Genomic DNA, 19,217 nt, shown 5'->3' with positions numbered 1-19,217 from the left:
TCAATAATTAAGTAATAGGTGTATGCCAACGATTGGATAAGAGAAGAGATTTACGTCTGAATATAAATATTGATCCGTCTTTGGTTGGAGTAATACTTTTCATATTATTATTAAAATATAAAATCCAATACTTTATGACTCCCATGACATTTTTTTAAACTCTAATTTAATTATAAAGAAATTATTATACAAAACGAGTGTATGAATCTTTTATCAAAATTTATAACCGGTTGCCATGATCTAACGTCAGTTTTTTGAACAGTACAACAGTTCAAATATTTATTACATCCCAATAGTCTCTCTCTAAATTATTGTAATTCTTTCCGTCCATGTGATTAGGACACGAGAAATTGAGTTTGATACGAAATGTTGAACTGATAGTTGTACTCGTTTAACTTTAATGTTTTAAACCGTACAACAATCCAAACATCTCAAATGTCACTCTTCTGTTGCTATACTAATCTATACTATTATATTAAGTATGAGGACATTATAATAACTACCTATAGAGGACACCAAATTTTTGTTTCCAATTTTACCCTTATATGATATTAATGTTACATTTTTGTTTTTTGTTTTTTAATTTCAACACACTTTTATTTTTATTTATTTTTATTTCAACAATTCAAATATCAATTTAGTCTCTCCATAATTTGTCAAATTTCACTTTAATCCATCGATAATAATAAAAAATATTGTAGACACGCATCGCGTGTGTATAGTAACTAGTATGAATAATTATTGTGTCTAACATATTATATCAAAATTTTTTTTTTCTTGAAAATATTCAAATTTGAATTTCAGACTAAAAAATTATCTGTATGTCAGACATTCTTTACTAAATTTATTTGTTTGTTTGATTGTTTTTTAATCCTTTCCTCCGATATTTTTTAATGATTGCTATTTGTAGCGCTCGCAATTGAATTTCTACCCCTTCAAACACCGTATCTTCTTCTCTCACAAAGATCGTTATCGACTTTTCAACTGCTTCATTCAATATTATATTCTCCCGCCAGCCTTCAATTTTAACTGCCTATTCTTCATTATTCTATATTCAGTTTGATGCGGGTTTGCTTGCATATGATCAGAAAGCACGTTTGGAAGCAGGAATTTATAAATATACAAGCGGAAATACATATACATGCACATAATAGGCAATTTAAGGTGGTCGAAGACAGAATTTCCAGTGTCTGAACATATCTCATTTGATACTTCCTTTTATGGGTTTTTTCCTTAGAAAAAGGGTCTGCAAGAGGGCAGATTTCTTGAAAATCCTTTTTGTCAGTTTTTGTGCATCGTTTGCTTTTACATCTGTTGCTCAACTTCTGCTCGAAGATGAAGGTACGCTGTTTAAATTACTAACAGAAATAATCTTTTAGCGAAGCTGTGCATGACTTTGTTACTTATTTCAATTTAGAGTGCTAGTACTGTTCCTGACGGATGAAACGGGGTGTTAATTGTTTCTTAGGACTTTAATTGATTCACGAAATTTGTATGTGCGCGTGTGTGTGTGTGTGTTTTTTTTTTTTTAAGGAGATTGTGTATGACTGGTGTACGTACACAGCTAGTTTATATTATAATGGAGGCGTTTCTTGTTTTTCTGAATTTCAGAGCATCATAAGAATGAAAAGATTGTACACACAGAAATTTTAGCCAAAAGGGATTATTTATTATATTATTGGTATGAAAAAGTTTAGACTCAGGCAAGCCAAGAGAAAATTAGATGATAATTTCCAGTTTTTGCCTCCTTTTGCGATCTCCAAGATGCCATTTCATTAGATGATAATTTCCAGTTGTTTATTCACGTGCAAGTATACTTTTACAAATAAGTTTTGTTTGACATGTTCATTCATTAATTCATGACTTTGTGGCTAAATTTTTAACTCTCTGTTGTTTACAGTGCAAATTCTTCGAACAATATCTTCAAAACTACAAAACACGTACTGGAATGTTAGTCGAAGCTCTTGTACTGAGGCTAGTAATGGATTCAACGTGACATTTGTGACTGGGGAACAATACAGCGGTGTGGCTTGTGACTGTTCTTTCGATAGTAACAGTACGTGCCATGTCACTAACATGTAAGCTTTTGATTTCATACTGATCGACATTTGCATAATGTTATAACATATCAGATAATAGGTCAGCTTTTTCTGTTAAGAAGTGATGTTGAGTCCATGAGCTAATGAATGTTGTCGTGAAAATGACTCAGGGCCTCAGGCATTCTAGAGCTCAAGGTTTGCAGATTGCATGTCTGTTGAATCAAAGCGCAATCATAAATATATAATTAAAATAATCCTCGATGTCATTAGATAATCGTGTAGCATGCATACCTGAATTTCAAGTTCTGGAATCCTCTGACAAAATTCTCATTACTTGAATTTTAAATCAAAATTTTGTTTTGCAAGTACAGCCAGTTGAAGGGTCTCAACTTGACCGGAACTTTGCCAGCGGAATTTGCAAATCTAACTTATCTCCGAGAAATGTAAGGAAAAACTTCTATTTTCAGGTAATTCCATTGCTGTAATGCAAATGCATTGTGAAAGAAGACTTATATTTCACTTCTTTATCGTCCCAGAGATCTCACTCGAAATTACATCAATGGAACAATTCCAACTAGTTTTGGGCAACTTCGTTTAACTATATTGTAAGTTCCATCTGCTCCTCCTTGCAGAAAAGAAAAAAAAACACAAAATAGTGGAAGCTGATCCAAGGCCAACAATGTTCTTGCTCCAGCCATTTCCAGAACCATCATTCCATAGCTGTAAATGTCAGATTTGTCAGAAACTCCTCCAAAATTCTTGGTGAATACTTCGGGAGCAATGTATCCAATGGTCCCTCTCGTCCCATCCATAGATAAAATACTCTGCTTCTTTTTGCATAGTTTAGCAAGCCCAAAATCAGAGATTTTAGAATATTTTGAGGCTCGACGTCAAAATGAACAATCCTCGTGTTAACAACCTTTGTGAAGATATTCTAAACCATAAGCAACACCAACCACAATCTTATACAATGTTTCCCAATCCAATAGGCAAGTTGTACCTAGTGATCCATTGGTGTTGATGAATTTGTCTAAAGATTTATTGGGCATAAATTCATAGACTAAAGCTCTTCTGTTCCTTTCGTTGCAAAATCCTAAAAGATTCACAATACAAGATTCTGGAAATGGCTGGAGCAAGAAACATTGTTAGCCTAGAGAGTAGATTGTACAATACCTATTGGTTTAAAGTATCTATCCATAATTATAGGTCGATTCTTGGAAACCGCATAAGTGGTTCAATTCCGGAGGAAATTGGCAACATTACCTCACTTGAAGAACTGTAAGTTATAAGTTATGAATAGTTTGGCATAGTAGTTTAAGTAAAAAGAAAATAGATTTGTATTTGATTGCATATTGTTTACCTTCACTCCAGGGTTTTGGAGGACAATCTGCTTGGAGGAAATCTTCCCATAAACCTAGGAAATTTAAGCAATTTGAAGAGAATGTAAAAGTTTTTGTCATAATTAAGATTGATTTTGTTATTTAATCCGTCATGTCTTGGGTCTGCTTTTTATTCTTTTTGCATCTTTCTTGAATCCTATGCTTGTTTTGAATATAAATTGGTATCTTATGTTGAAAATTTCTATTGCAGCTTGTTTTCTGCAAACAACTTCACGGGCACTATACCAGAAACATATGCAAATCTTAGGAACTTGACAAATTTGTAAGTCATGATTTTGAAGTGCACTGGATTCAGCCACTAGACATTGGCTATGAGGCATTGAATTATGCAGTTATATGGCCATTTGCATAGAAACCATAAGAACACGCGTTTCATCTTTTATTCGAAGCCAGACACTTCGTGGACATGATCCTCAAATTTTAGATTTCTGTTTTTCCATGATCCATCACGACGTCAGCTAGGATTGCACCAAACATTTCTTCAAAACTACTTGTATCTGAAACTTTCGTTACATGGTTTTCAGTAGGATCGATGGGAGCAGTTTATCTGGAAAGATACCTGATTTTATAGGAAACTGGACCAAACTTGAAAGACTGTGAGAATCTATCTGAGTTATACCACTGATTGTCTTTTTTCCTTAATTATCGTGAACAGTAACATTTGTTATCATATGTTAATTACAAGTCATATTTATTTCTTGTAGAGATTTGCAAGGTACGGGAATGGAGGGTCCTATACCTGCTACAATATCTCAATTGAAAAACTTGAAGGAGTTGTAAGTTACAATAGTCATTTACCAAAAACCTGTACACTTTCGTATAATTTGTCTGTGCTCACATAAGTTTCTGCTTCTGCTATTCCTTTTGTCAGGAGGATAACTGATATTAAGGGAATGAGCATGACTTTCCCCAATTTGCAAGACATACAACCCATGTCGGAATTGTAAGTATCTTATTCTTTTATTTTTTCAAGAAATGTAGTGTCCTATGTCCATGTAAAGAGAATCTTCTGTGGATGTAGTAATGTTCTAAAATCACTTGACGCAGGATATTAAGAAATTGCTCGATTACTGGTCCTATTCCAGAATACTTGGCAAACTTGAGTAATCTAAAAACATTGTAAGTCACATATTTTCTCTTATGTTTCCGTGTGGAACTGGCACAAGAACTGTCGAAATGTAGCACCGTGTATTCTTTAATGTTTTTTAAAAAGATTATCCTGTGATGTTTGTCTTCTTTTCTGGAGATACTTTACTAGGGTTATATTTGGTATATTTCTTTGCAGAGATCTGACTTTCAACATGTTAAATGGTCAAGTACCGAATGGACTCGGTGGGCTTAGAAATCTGGTTAACCTGTAAGTATCGTGTTCATTAAATATGGATTAGCGTGCATGGTTCTCTTGAATCTCTTTTCTTGATAAACTATGTTAAAAATTTCATTCATAGTTTCATCAACAAATTAAGATTTTAATTATGTTCATAGGTTTTTGGGTCATAACTCGCTCACTGGAGAGATACATGGTTGGATTTTGGACAGCAAACAGAATATGTAAGCATCTATTCCTGCTTTGACTATGATATTATTAGATTTGATGCTAGTGTACCATTATTTATTACCATGAAATTATTATTGCCCTCCCGCTTCCTTGTTAACTAAATCGGGCAATATCTTGAGTTCTGTTTATCATGTGATGCTTTTTAGACTATCATATGTACGCACTTGCTTTTACACCTCAAGAAATAAAAAGAAGGAAAAAATGAACTAACCCAATGTATTTATGACCAATGTGTCCTAACTTATTGCAGGGATGTATCATACAACAACTTCACACAAGCACGTTCAGGTGGCTGCCAGTTCTCCAATGTGTAAGTTTTTCTCTATAGATGCTTTTTATGGGATATGATATTGATGATAAAAATGATGTGAAATTTCTCTAAGTTAATCCATTAAGTTGAATCTTTTGATGATTGCTACTTCAATACTTGCACTCTCACAGGAACTTAGTTGCAAGTCATTCGAATTCAGGAAGCGAAACGTGAGTTCTCTATCCACCTTCAAGTGACATTTAGTTTAGATTTTTTGTTTAAATTTTCCTTATCTCGGCAATTCTATTTTGACAGAATATCTTGGTGTTTGAGGCCGGACCTCCCTTGCTCTAGAAACGCCAATCGTAACGTCTTCTTCTACTTGAGATCTTTGATTAATATGTGGCTATAAACATGCGTAATCACCCTTGTCTAAACCTGCAGGTAATTCATTATTCATAAATTGTGGAGGAGAAAGGACCAGCTATCAAGGCGATGAATATGACGAGAACACGAGCCCTAATGGCCCTTCACACTTTGAATCCAATGACAGATGGGCTTACAGCAGCACAGGGGTGTACATGAATAATGATCGTGCTGGTTTTATTGCAGCAAATTATTCTCCCATGGCAGCTACAGATGCCGAATTTTACCAGACAGCTCGTCTTTCACCTTCTTCACTCAAATTTTATGGACTATGCTTGCGCCAAGGTAGCTACAAAGTGCGTCTTCATTTTGCTGAAATAATGTATTCTGATGACAACACATTTAGCAGCCTCGGAAGAAGGGTATTTGATGTAGCTATCCAAGTAAGTGGATCAATGAAGGATACTTAACATATGATTCTTCTTTACATTTTTGGATTGATAATACCAACTTTCGTCACTTCTGTGCTAGCTAATTATATTGCATAGTAACAGAAATGCGATGTCTGGTGCTTGTAAGGTTTAACAGTTTTTGTCATATTGTTACCATTAGTTAAATGCTTCGGTAAAATAGTAACTGCTCAATCCTAAAATTAATGTCAAAGCTAAACTAATGCGTTCAATCTCAATTAGTACGAACATTCAAATGAGGGTTGTTGGGTTGCATCAATTGATCCCACTTAACCTGCGTGTTTGCCTGCATGACACATTGGTAGAAATGTGGCGCTTGTACTACTATTACCATGAGCTGTAGATTTTGGTACGGCAGTAGACACTTGATGCTATAATTTTATTTCTTCTCTTGTTACTCGAGCTACGATGAGCATGTCGTGTATAATTAGCAGAGAAGACAATTAGAGCACTTTATCTGTATTAGATATATTGATCTTTGATTATCATTGTTTATCAACCGCAATTCCTTTGCAGGGGAAAGTGGTTTTGACTGACTTTGATATTGCAAAAGAAGCTAATGGTGTTAGAAAAGGAATATACAGGGATTTCAATGCCCTGGTTAACGGTAGTACTCTAGAGATCCACTTGTACTGGACTGGGAAGGGAACCACTGCCATCCCCGACAGAGGTGTATATGGACCCTTAGTATCTGCCATTGCAGTGACACCAAGTAAGATCTTATCCATAATCATTTGCTTCCCGAATTGACATTCTTCTCGACTGCCTCATGACAAGCCATTTTTTTTTGTGCAGATTTTGATGTCAGTACAGGCCTTTCAGTGGGAGCTATTATTGGGATTGTCGTTTCCTCTTGTGCTGCTGTGTTGTTGGTTTTATTTGTTCTCTGGAAGAAAGGGTGTTTGGGAGGAAAAGATGCTCAAGAAAAGGGTAAAATTTTCCAGCTTCTGCGAATTTATCGTATTTCAAATTGGTTTCAATGTTTTTTTGTTTGATTAGTTGTGAAAGAAACTTAGACCTTGATGACTGATAAAATTTAATATAATCTTCTCGGTACAGAACTTAGAGCACTCGATCTACAGACGGGATATTTTTCACTCAGGCAGATAAAAGCTGCTACAAACAATTTTGATAATGCTAACAAGATAGGTGAAGGAGGATTTGGTCCTGTATACAAAGTATGTTGGCATAAACTTCTACCTTCTCTCACTCCCTTAATCCAAAGCTCTATTTATTCCTGAAGTTTATTTAAACAAATTTATGGAACCTATGATTATGGTAAAGCATAGAGCTTATTTTCCTGTTAGATTTTCAGGCAATATGGCATGTAAGTTTTTATGAAATCGTTCTGTCTATTTTAGGGCGTACTGTCCGATGGTACGGTCATCGCAGTTAAGCAGCTCTCCTCCAAGTCGAAGCAAGGAAACCGGGAGTTTGTGAATGAAATAGGAATGATTTCAGCTCTTCAACACCCCAACCTTGTCAGGCTCTTTGGGTGCTGCATAGAAGGAAACCAACTGCTACTAATATATGAGTACCTTGAAAACAACTGTCTTGCTCGAGCACTTTTTGGTAAATATTCTTCCTTCCTTGACGGTTCTAAAATCTGCCACAATTTTTCTCATGCTGGGCTTATTACTCCTGGTTTCCTCATTTAGGTAGTGAGAAGCAACGATTAAACCTGAACTGGACCACTAGACAAAAGATATGCATAGGAATAGCTAAAGGTCTAGCATATCTTCACGAAGAATCAAGGCTGAAAATCGTCCATAGAGATATTAAGGCTACAAATGTTCTTCTGGATAAGGATCTAAATGCTAAGATTTCTGACTTTGGTTTGGCTAAGCTCGATGAAGAAGAGAACACACATATCAGCACAAGAATTGCTGGAACAGTGTATGTCATTTCCCTTCATTCTTTTCTTGATTTACAATTCTTCTAAAGATATGTATTAGTTTTTGTGGTTGGTGTTACTTCTTGTATGTAAAACGCGAGCATTAAAATTTCAAATTACGAGGAAAGCTGGGATTCTTGTGAATATTTCGAAGAAAAATTAGCTATGCCATTGGATCCTGCGACATGAAAACTTTAACTCATGGATTTCTAATTATCTTTGTATCAGATGAAGAGTCGCAACTTTTTTTTGTTATGTTTTCAGAGGTTATATGGCTCCTGAGTATGCAATGAGAGGCTATTTGACAGACAAAGCAGATGTCTACAGTTTTGGGATAGTTGCACTAGAAATTGTCAGTGGCAAGAGCAACACTAATTACAGGCCAAAAGAGGAGTTTGTGTATCTTCTAGATTGGGTAAGATTCGTTCATTTGTTCAATTTCTTATTCTTATGTCAGCTGAAACTGAGTTAGTACAATTGATCTTGTAGGTTTTCGTGCCAACAATCGAAATATAGGTCTTGTAAGTTTCGTATGGTTTCCGTACCGACAAATAAGAAAAGTAACACAATTACATTTTAAAGAGACTAGGTCACCTCTACCAGTAGATGAAGGAACAAGAGTTAGCGGCTCTGCTTATCTCATAAATGGATAGGTATTAGTTAAGCATCCGATAATATGACATTTGAAAAACTTTAACTTAGAGTTATATCTCAACGACAATCATTTGGTTCTACATCAATAACGCAAGATCACCTTCAAAGTTCAAAATGAACAACAATCCTTTTATTTCTCTCTTTCATGTATCTATTTGTTCAAATGTTAGGCTTATGTCCAACAAGAGCAAGGGAATCTCTTAGAACTAGTGGACCCAAGTCTCGAATCAAACTACTCCAAAGAAGAAGCACTGAGGATGTTAAACTTGTCACTTTTGTGTGCCAACCCTTCTCCAACGCTGAGACCAACCATGTCCTCCGTGGTGAGCATGCTCGAAGGCCAAATCCCGGTTCAAGCACCATTAGTGAAGCGTGGACCGATGGATTCGGAGATCAGATTCAAAGCATTAGAGATATTGTCGCAGGATAGCCAGACGAGGGCGTCAACTATATCTGTGGATGGTAGAGAACAGAGAGGTGTTTCAATGGACGGGCCATGGATTGATTCCACAAACTCACTGTCTAGTAAAGATTTTGATAGCAAAGATCATTCTTCTGCTAAGCTTATTTCTGAATTTTGAGATTCATATTTTTCGGTCGCATGATTGGTTGGCGAGGCAAATTACGGGGTCATATAAACGAGAAATCTTTCCATTTTTTCATGTCATGTTACTTGTGTTGTACTTGACATCATACGACATTAATTTTTGATTAAGTTGTAATATTGATTAGTAAGAGTTTTTGGGTCGATACAAATGTATTAATAATACATTTGAAACATAGATATTAGGACTTGGGCACTGTGGATTTGGATTCTATGGCCGAGATAAAAACAGATGGGAATCTGAATTCTTGTGTTTTTCTTCACGTTATATCGTAATTAAAATGGAACTAAGCCAAACTGACTTGAGCAAAGCTCTTTTATGATTTCTTGTTATACAATGATCACTCTGACATACAACCTTTTCATGACGAAATTAATTTTTTTAAAAATCGTTTGAGAATATTAAACTTCCAATTTTCATCACTATTATGTTGCAACAGAAATAGCTCAGGAATAAGTTATGGATAGAATTGAAGAAGCTTAAAGTCGATCTGTACATCAAACATAATAGATTAGTAGAATCAACTGAATTACCTACAATGAGGTTCTGGGAAAGCTCCGGGTCACAGTTTTACTGAGATTTATGATCTCCTTCAGTAATCGACTAACAGAATCCTTAATTTCCTTTGAAATCACCAGCTGCTGAGGTACTGATGCCATTGCATACAAAACAAGGACCCTGATCACGTCAGACAAACTTAACTTGGTAGCATCATTCCAAGCTCTTTTATCAGCTCGCTTGCACCATTGTCTCATTCTGCACTTTTGGCAAACCTGAAACGAACACCTTGTGCTGGTAAGCTTTTTATGGTACACATCATAAGCAAAAAGGCAACTGTTAAAGCATTCAAGGAGACTCGCCCCATGTTCTTCAATTTCGAAGAATCTGCGCAAATTCTTGGCTGCATTAATGCTATTATACCCAAAGGACGGGCACCCGAAAAGGGCTATCGTTTTCAGATCACCTGCAGACAACCATCTGGCATACGAATTCAGTATGCATTACAATAATTTACTACGAATATGCTATCCTGCAAGAAAATAATGACACATCTTTTTTTCAAGGAGCTAGACTTGTCAGCAAAGAAACTCAATTCCTTGAATTATATCTTTCTACGCAAACAACAGGAAAAGAAAATTAATCGTTGTGATAGGTCGTAGTAATGAAGCGAGAAACCACAGACGGACCATTTGTCGACCTAAAAATGCATTCGGCTATTGGCATATTGCATACAATGATCTATCTTACAGTAGCAAACAATGAACTTTGAGATTCAAGATTTAAAAAAATCTCTGGGCTAATCCTTCCGATTTACCCCACCAAACTTACCCGGATTTTATGGTTCCTCGTCTATAATACGTGATAAAAAAAACTATTAAATCTCTCTATAAACATCCACCAGTTAATAGCATTGGACCACCAAGTTCAATTCTTAATTAAAGCGCCATGAGAACTATTAAAAATTGGGATAGAAAAGAATTTAGTCTGACAACTTTGAGTAAGAAGCCTTGATCGAACGTAAAAGTAGGTATCCTTGGTCCTTACTTGGCAATCTCCTGGTGATCTTTTCCAAACTCTACAGCCACAAACTTCAAGAACTCACGGGCAAAACCGATCCGAAAACAAGTGGAATCAAACTTATTTTCTGGCATTAAATTCGCGCCATTGAAGTATCCTTCCCTATACAAATGGTGTGCGAACATTTGCATATCAGAAGATAGCTCCTTATGAACAATCTGATCCTTGTTCCCCGAGCATATTTTCATCTTCTTATCATGAAACAATGCCCACAAGTTTCTTTTAGCTGCAGAATTCACACTAGCCTCGTTTTCATGTCTTCCCTTATACAAACTCCCCACTTCTTCCTCCAAATTTCCCAGTTCCTCATTCATTTCAGAGGTTTTTTCACAGTCCTTTTCATCCTCAAATTCTAAAAATTCAATCTTTTCTTTAAAGAAAACCCGCGATGCTTTGTCACTTTCCAGGCTCCTTTCCAAGAGATTTCCCGATTTTGTGGACACATACTGAGTCGAAAGCGTGAAGGCCCCCCATGAAATTGAAGAAAGAAAAAAGGGCGAGTTGGAATTGGAAAATTTCGAAGAGGAGAAGAGAAGGGCATAGTTTTGCGGAAGGTGCTCGAGGTAATTTAGAGGGTGTGGGAGCTTGATAGGCGATCTGCAATGGCAATTGCTGATGATTCTTTTGAGCAAAATCATCACTGTGTTCTTGCATCTTTCTGCCCGAAATCACAGGTGGTCGATCGCCCCATAGAGATTTTCAGTTGAGTTCAACCTAGTTAGTTAACGCTAATGTCATCAGCAGGGTAGATTTAGGGGTTTTTTTTTAAAAAAAAGAGTTATATTAGTCTATTAATATTTCAGGTTGCTTAATGTATTTTAGACTCTTTCTCAATTTTTTTCAACAAAAAATATATAAACGCTTTCTCAAAACTGGAACACTGTTTATTTAGGCACTCCAAATTCTTTAATATCAAAGATTCACTCAAGTAGACAAGATTCTAATTTAAGAGATCTTATATCTTTTCAGACAGCATTAGCGAACTTACTGAATCACCCTCAAACAATTACTCTATTTTCTAGTGTCCCAAAATCATTGAAGAGTTGGCACTTATCAAATTCTTCTTGGGTTTCTCATTTTGTCTTGTTTTCTTCTTCCCTCCTCTCACAAGTCGCAACAGAATTTTTTTGGCTCAAGATTAATCATGTCTGATAATTCATAAATAGGTACTCTATCAAGAAAACAACACCATTTTTTCCTTGAAACTTGCAAGGACCAAAGCACATTCAATCTGACTCGACGGGGCCATTTCTGAACTAAATAGTTGCTGTTCTCTCTTCAAAACTATCAAGAAAGTTCGTCACAGTTGAAAAATCTGAACCATAAGAAAGGTACGTAGACTTCTTGTTCTTTTGTTACCTGACTTTTTACTCACTGATCCCAAACGAGGAGTTAATTCTTTAACTTGGAAGTATTATAGAATTTTAAGAAGTCATTGTTAGGAAACTTCCCGTTAAGCGGTTGCATCCTATTTTGGATTTTCTTTATTTCCCATGTCGTACCATTATTACATTATTTAATCAAAACCTCACACCATGAAATGGTAAAATACTATAATTGATTTTACATAGACAAGACTTGGGGGTTTTGGGTTCTTGTTTGCATTCTGAGGTTCAAACAGAGTCCCTTTCTCTTTGGCTTAGTTGAAATTTATGTAATACCCCGTGAAGATTCTAACTTTATTTGTTCTTCTATTTAGAGTATTCGGGTACGATACATAAAGTCATAAACACACATCACACATTCTTACTCTCTGTATATTAGTATATGCGAGTGTAGATGATATTGTCAATACTGGACTAAGCTTACTGGGGTTCAGGTTATAATAGCAATTAGTGGATGAAGATGGCTTCTTACTTTGGATTCAGGCTGCTGTGAACGGTAATCGTCATCTTATCGTCTCGATTCTCAGAGGGTTTTCTGGAGGGTGAAAGATTAGAAATTTAATATATTATTCCAATCAAATGCTGTTCATTATCGCATGATTCGAGGAGTGAATAGTGAATGTGGGGTCAAGAGATTTGCAATGTTAAATATATTTCTGGAAGATACTTCTGGCGATTTGGTTTATGTCCGTCGGATCTCTGTGCGGCGTGGATGGAGTTATACATTTCGTGTCTTTTCAGTGCAGGTCAAGAATAGTGGCCTGTGTCTTCGAAATGATAATCACTGGGGGCCCCTTCAGATTTTCTTTCTGTGGGGGGTGATCTCTGACATGAGATAAATGCTTATCAAACACTTATTTTCTCCTTGTATTATAGTCTACTGCATTTGAAGTAACTTTTTACTGCCCTGAGCTTAGGGGTTTTTTCTTCGCTACAGCCTACACCGAGATTCCTTAAATGTGGCGTGGGTCTCGTGTAAAGTATTCGTTGTCCACATGATCAAATGGTAAAAAATGATTGGGAGAGCTACAATAGCAAACCTGACATTTGTTTCTGGGAGAAATAAAACTTGCAGTTCTAAAAATGTTGTGCAGATGTAATAGGAGGTTGTTCCTGGGATCGTTCATGCTCGGTGTGCTCCCACTCCCGTGGGCTTTGAACATTCTGCCCTTGGAATCCAATGAAATATGTTAAGACCTGATTGTGCTGGTCAATTATCGATGTTTGTTACCTTGTTTTGTCCAATTATGCCCTTGTTCTTTATCGGCTTTGAACTAGACTAATTTGGCAGTTGTGCTTGCATTTAGTTGATGCAAAGGGCTAGGGTGGACCGAGAGACGGCGATCATCGTTCGTCCTCTTAAATAATTGAAGTTGCTAAATATTTATATTCCATTTTTCGATTGAATTTTGCCCATGGGACCTATTTTACCCCCAAAATGACATGTTGAGACCTGTGGTTCTCACACCATTTTCAAGTCATGGCTCGTCGTTCTTTATCTACTGTTATTGTGGGATGTGCGCTCTCATTTTTTTTATACGCCCACCGCTGTCATGAACTGGTTCGGTTTACACCTGTGCTTTATGCATTTTTGATTGGAGATGCCAAGGGACAACTGCTAGGTGGTCAAATTTTAAGCTGTGGCCATTTTGGGTGTTAATTGCGGTTGTCTTTGTACCACACCGGTACCAGTACATATGCGATCTGAAACGATGACAAATTGATAGAGACATTAACCAACTAAGAGGGAGGCCCAAGAAGACTTTGTTAGTAACAATAAAACAGGATAAAATTTATTTAAATATAGATAAAGTTGTAGTAGGAGATACAGGACAATGGGTTAGAAGTCCATGTAGCCGACTCACTTAGTGGGATAAAGGCTTGCTGTAGTTTTGTATATTAGCAAAGCGCTTGTACAAAAATGCATGATCTTTCATGGTAAGTGAACGCTGAGCAATCAGATATCAAACGTCTGATCTCATTTCAGTTTGCCATTTGCTTTGATTGTTAATTTTATGTGTGTTTTTTTTCCTCCCATGAACTTCTGTTTGTCTTTCTGCTTTGTCTACATTGAAGGTAAAAGCAAAAGAATTTCCATTTTCTTTAAGTTGTCCGCGTTAAGACTTTTAGTTTACATCCTTTCTATTTTGTTGAAACACGATAATATGCATCTTAATAGTGGTAATCATTTTATTTCTTAATGGCCCGTTAAATCTGTGCACTCTCTTTCATCATGGGTTATATTAACTTAAATGTTAAAGCCATTTTGTATGTTTTGTTCGGGAAGAGTTAGTCATTCGCCATTTCTTGATTCAGATGGATTCAGTTAAACGTTCTGCAGTTGCCCCAAGCGAGAATCAGATGTCACACACTTTAACCAAGGCTTTACACGTTCGAGCTGTGACAGGAATAGCTCCTGATGATGAAATTCACAATACTAAATACCATGGAAAGTTAGAGAAAGACCAGATGAAAAGTTCCCTAATAACATCCTTCAATTATGAACTTGAGGAACTGAAGGACAGGGTAGTTAAAGAAGCTTTTCTTGCGAAGCTATTTGCTGGCATATCTTCCGTCAAAGCTGCATATGCTCAGTTACAATTTGCTCAGTATCCTTATGATGCTGATGGGATTCAATCTGCAGATCAAACAGTTGTATCAGAGCTAAATAATTTGTCTCAATTGAAGCAATCTTACTCGAAGAAGCAGTTAAACAAGATGTCCCCAGATATCAATTTGCCATTAACTGAGATTCAGGAGCAGACAAGTCGGCTGAAAACTTTCGAAATTTCAAGCAAGAAGTTGAAGTCTCAGCTTAAATCTAAAGACTCCGAGCTAACCTTTCTCAAACACAAATTGGCTGAAGCCAATAAGAATAACAAGTTGCTAGAGAAGAGACTAATCTCAGTTGAACAGTCAGTGATACCCAAAAGTATTCCACCATCTAGCTTAAATCCTAGCCATTTTATCTCTTATTCTCGGCAAGCTTTAAAATATGTCCAAGCATTTACTCGTTTGTTAATTAATGAGATGGAATCTGCAAGCTGGGATTTGGATACTGCAGCTAGTTTAGTTGAACCGGGAATTTCCTTTTGGACACCGAGTCATAAAAGTTTTGCATTTGAGTCCTTTGTATGTAGAGAAATGTTTGATGGTTTCAACTACCTAGATTTTTGCACCCCAGAGTCCTTGCTTGAGCATAAAGATTGCCCCACCCGACATCTTGACAGATTTATGGAGATGAGGTCTGTGAAACTGGTAGATTTCTTAGCTTGGAAGCCTAGATCAAATTTTGCGACATTTTTCCGCATAAAATACTTGAAACTCATAAATCCGAAGATGGAAGAGCATCTTTTTAGTGATATGGATCAGGGAAATTTGGTTAATTCTGGTAAAGTACCAGAATCGCCTTTCTTATCAGCGTTCAGTGAAATGGTGAAACACATCTGGCTCCTACATTACCTGGCGTTATCTTTTGATCCCAAGGTCTCGATCTTTCAAGCCAAAAAGGGATGTCGTTTTTCTGAAGTATACATGGAAAGCTTGAACGACGAGGTTTTCTTGTTGCCTGATGGCCTTCTGGAAACTGGTCCACGAGTTGGTTTCACAGTTTTTCCAGGATTCAAGATCAGCAAGACTATCATTCAATGTCATGTGTATCTTTGTTGATCGTGAGCTTGGGGTTGATAAACCATGCTGTGTTAGATGCTGCAAGGCTTGATTATTTGCTCATAGCATCAAATATCACGCTGGAGGTTACTGGATCGTCTTTTTTTCCCTCCAAAAAAAAAGAGCAACAATTAATTATTCATTGGGAAAAACGATCCATGGTTGTCCTTTAATTTATGTTTGTTTTTTCTGAATAGGGAAGTTTATGGACTAAAACCAACCCCTCTCTAGATCTCGTGTGCCATTTCGTGCTCCGAAATTTGGTGATTCTTATAGATTGTTTGTACAAATAGTAACTTTCCGTTTTTTCAGTACCCTATTTTGGTAATTAAATTTTAGCTGATACTTGTCATGGATCAAGGATGTGTGAAATAATAATTTATGAGGCGACTTTCGATCTCAATAGATTCACTGCTTCATGATCCATTTGAAAAACACATTCAAGAAATAGATTATAAACATCGGAACGACATATTTAGTCATCGTTGTAGATTTTCGCCATGAAGTTCACACTAATACCAGAGAAGCAAACCAGATGCAAATTATTCAGCTTGATAAAGTTTCAGTAAGGAAGAGACGTGCTCTGGGCGGATCTATTTGTGTAAGGGACATTTATGCATAGCAGCAGATGAATCTGTTTCTTCATGTTCTGTGTTGGATCCTGGAACTGATCCATTTAGTAGCCCCGCAAAAAGCTCTGCCGGGTCGTAGTAAATCTCTACATCTTCTGCCCTGAGAGACTGGTCGACCTGTAAATATTCAATGCACGAAAGACATCAGATTTCATGATCCCCATGTGAGCTGAGTTCGAGTTCAAAGTTGATTGCTTTGGGAGTTTTTGAATCGAGCTCGGGTTCGAATAAGTGATCATGTGCGGGTAGAAACTTACTTTGAGTATCCCGACTCCAAAAAACTGGACCAGTTCACCAGTTGGAGCATTCCCTTTGAATGGGCCTTCGAAGTAACCCCAATGCCTGAACTTGAAAGTGATTACCGGTGGCCCCGAGTACACAGCGATCACTTCCCAGGCGAAACCACGGGGAAGCGCTGTCCGGAAAATGTCGTGGGACGACTCGAAGCTCTCCTCATCTGCTTTGTAGTACTTGAATTCTTCCGGCATTGAACTCTTCAACAAAGCATTGTAGCTACCCAGCTTAAGTGCTTCTTCGGCAGATAGGCCCTCTCTCCCTATTTTCTTACATGAAACAAAGTTAATTAACACTGATAGATAACTGCTGTAATCACATTTTCTTTGGAAAATATTGTCGACTATAACAAACAAGGATAAATTGAAGGGCGGACCCGCCAGACACCAGGGGCGGAACCGAGCTCAATTTATAGAGTTGAAATTTCATAAACATGAACGTGAATATATTTCGGCCCAAAAATTTCAATTTAGCTTAAATTATACTATTTTTTTCCGTCTCAAATATTTAAAAAAAACATTTTTTTATCTATCTCAAATGTAAATTCTTTTATATCCTATTAAAATATTCATAAAATAAAAGTTAAATTTGAGAATTTTGTTTTGTTAAATTTATTTTTGTAATAATTTTCTCAAAACACAAATAGACCAAACTTATTTTCAAAAGACATATTTGTTCGTACGTAGTATGGTAAAATATTACTTTTAAAGGGATAGAGACCATTTTTAACATACCTCAAATACCCTTTTTTTACTTTAATTAATATTTAAATTCAAGATTTATTTTGTAAACATTTAATGTTTTAAAAAAAATTAAATTTATTTAATTTTTTGAACAAACTTATTAAAAATCATATAAATTAACATTCGATTTTTTAATTATTTTTATAACAATAGTATCTATATATAAAAAAATTTGTACACGCTATTTTTTTTGTACATGTATGCAATACACATGTTGAACGAAGTGTCATGTCATATTTAGTAAGTTCCCCAAAAAGTCAGCAAAGAAATTAATGCAAACGCAGATGAGTCAGCCTGAAATTAAAGATACTAACTTATTCATCCAGCAACACGAAATCTTAACTTTATTTCATGGTTCTTATCTCCATGGATGATGATGATGATGATGATGATGATGATGATGATGATGATGATGGATGAAATTTACCATTAACGATGAGCTTGAATTTGTGTGGGTTTATAGTCTTGAAGTCTCCGATTCTTGTTTTGTGGGACAGCTCCATCTCCCACGACTTGATAGCATTCTGAACCACCTCTTCTAAAGATCCTTTTGCCCATTCCTAAATGAAACAAAAGTAACCAAAAAACATGTCTCATCTTAAATTTTTGTGGAAAACGAAACCAAAATAATATGTTTTTGAATCAAACATGAGTGTAGGTAAGTAGTAGTAGTTCAATATGTGTATGCATAATACTACCTTAGTCCGGCCCTCTTCGAATAGCTTGTTCACAGTATCATATATGGGAGGGCCGCCATGCCTCCACTCTGTGGTTTTCTGTGCTTCATCATGCAAGAAAGATCTGTATTTGTCTGCTGCAATTTCCAAACCCCTAATTCCTTCTTCATCCATGCCTGCTTGCTTTTGTTTTTGGTCGTTTCTACTTTTCTTACTAAACTGGGAGTTTGAAAATTTTGTACATATATATAAATAAATACATGCCTAGCTAGGCTACGTGTATACAAAGCTTGTATTTTTAAAGGGATGGAGAAGCTCAAGTTGCAGTAAAATACTATATATGATGCAAACTTGTGAGATTGGATAGGATAATAGGTTAATTCCAATGGTTTTCAAGAGATGAATCAAAGATAAAACTAAAATTTTAATATAAATCTATGAAAATAAATTAAATGTAGCGGCCTAGCTTGGTAGTTGACTCCGCCAATTTGTTATCGAGTCAAATAAAGGTGTATATTTTTTTAAAAAAATATTAGGAATCCATGGCTGTTATTTTTTGGTGTGTTCTGGATAAACTCAGAATAAAACATAGTAATATGCAATCACGTCGATCAAATAAACCACGTTAAACATGTTCAAAATGAGAAAACAGACATAGAAGAATTAAATCTTACCTCTTAATAAGTGTGTATCATAACCTAACATCGACGTTATATGTCTGACTTTGTGTTGATTCTAGATTTTTTTGTACTTGTTGGTGGTAGATATGGATTTTTCTTCATTTGTTTATATTTGAAAAGACAAAAACTTGTGTGAGACTGTCTCACGAGTCGTATTTTGTGAGACGGATCTCTTATTTGGGTCATCCATGAAAAAGTATTATTTTTTATGCTAAAAGTATTATTTTTTATTGTGAATATCGATAGGGTTGACCCGTCTCACAGATAAAGATTCGTGAGATCGTTGTGACCTACTTATTTGAAAATTTGTGAGATTCTTGTCT

General features: G+C 36.0%; 4 protein-coding genes across 8 annotated transcripts; 2 read left to right on the top strand and 2 right to left on the bottom strand.

Moving 5' to 3' along the window:
• Positions 1-929: 929 nt before the first annotated feature.
• On the top strand, positions 930-9,750 carry LOC140977018 (probable LRR receptor-like serine/threonine-protein kinase At1g53440). Its single transcript, XM_073441539.1, has 25 exons — positions 930-1,341; positions 1,901-2,078; positions 2,411-2,482; positions 2,576-2,644; positions 3,246-3,317; positions 3,411-3,482; positions 3,630-3,701; positions 3,964-4,035; positions 4,144-4,215; positions 4,311-4,382; positions 4,487-4,558; positions 4,725-4,796; positions 4,925-4,990; positions 5,248-5,307; positions 5,439-5,477; positions 5,563-5,612; positions 5,692-6,056; positions 6,600-6,795; positions 6,879-7,013; positions 7,143-7,261; positions 7,445-7,655; positions 7,742-7,979; positions 8,242-8,392; positions 8,802-9,507; positions 9,548-9,750. The coding sequence occupies exons 1-24, from the start codon at positions 1,221-1,223 to the stop codon at positions 9,210-9,212; spliced, it is 3,057 nt and encodes a 1,018-aa protein (XP_073297640.1). The 5' UTR covers positions 930-1,220; the 3' UTR covers positions 9,213-9,507; positions 9,548-9,750.
• Positions 8,893-11,583, bottom strand: LOC140977088 (uncharacterized). The gene is made up of 4 exons (XM_073441656.1): positions 10,782-11,583; positions 10,097-10,214; positions 9,770-10,009; positions 8,893-9,084 (listed from the first exon to the last, which is right to left on the bottom strand). Exons 1-3 carry the CDS (start codon positions 11,450-11,452, stop codon positions 9,770-9,772), a joined length of 1,029 nt encoding a protein of 342 aa, XP_073297757.1. The 5' UTR covers positions 11,453-11,583; the 3' UTR covers positions 8,893-9,084.
• Positions 11,584-11,969: 386 nt separating this feature from the next.
• LOC140977035 (protein GRAVITROPIC IN THE LIGHT 1-like) lies at positions 11,970-15,920 on the top strand. 5 transcript variants are annotated; one of them, XM_073441579.1, is made up of 3 exons: positions 11,970-12,145; positions 12,634-12,741; positions 14,516-15,920. In XM_073441579.1, exon 3 carries the CDS (start codon positions 14,516-14,518, stop codon positions 15,866-15,868), a length of 1,353 nt encoding a protein of 450 aa, XP_073297680.1. In that variant the 5' UTR covers positions 11,970-12,145; positions 12,634-12,741; the 3' UTR covers positions 15,869-15,920. The 5 variants fall into 5 exon arrangements, with proteins under 5 accessions (XP_073297680.1, XP_073297696.1, XP_073297672.1 ...); XM_073441571.1 differs by having other exon boundaries at positions 12,006-12,145; positions 12,594-12,695; XM_073441587.1 differs by having other exon boundaries at positions 12,018-12,145; positions 12,634-12,695.
• A 326-nt stretch (positions 15,921-16,246) lies between these two features.
• LOC140977103 (pathogen-related protein) lies at positions 16,247-18,577 on the bottom strand. The gene is made up of 4 exons (XM_073441682.1): positions 18,236-18,577; positions 17,965-18,097; positions 16,758-17,056; positions 16,247-16,617 (listed from the first exon to the last, which is right to left on the bottom strand). The coding sequence occupies exons 1-4, from the start codon at positions 18,386-18,388 to the stop codon at positions 16,462-16,464; spliced, it is 741 nt and encodes a 246-aa protein (XP_073297783.1). The 5' UTR covers positions 18,389-18,577; the 3' UTR covers positions 16,247-16,461.
• Between the last annotated feature and the right edge of the window lie 640 nt (positions 18,578-19,217).

Source organism: Primulina huaijiensis, chromosome 1, assembly GCF_012295235.1.
Source record: "Primulina huaijiensis isolate GDHJ02 chromosome 1, ASM1229523v2, whole genome shotgun sequence".
NCBI lineage: Eukaryota > Viridiplantae > Streptophyta > Magnoliopsida > Lamiales > Gesneriaceae > Primulina > Primulina huaijiensis.
This window is presented reverse-complemented; position numbering and strand designations above follow the sequence as displayed.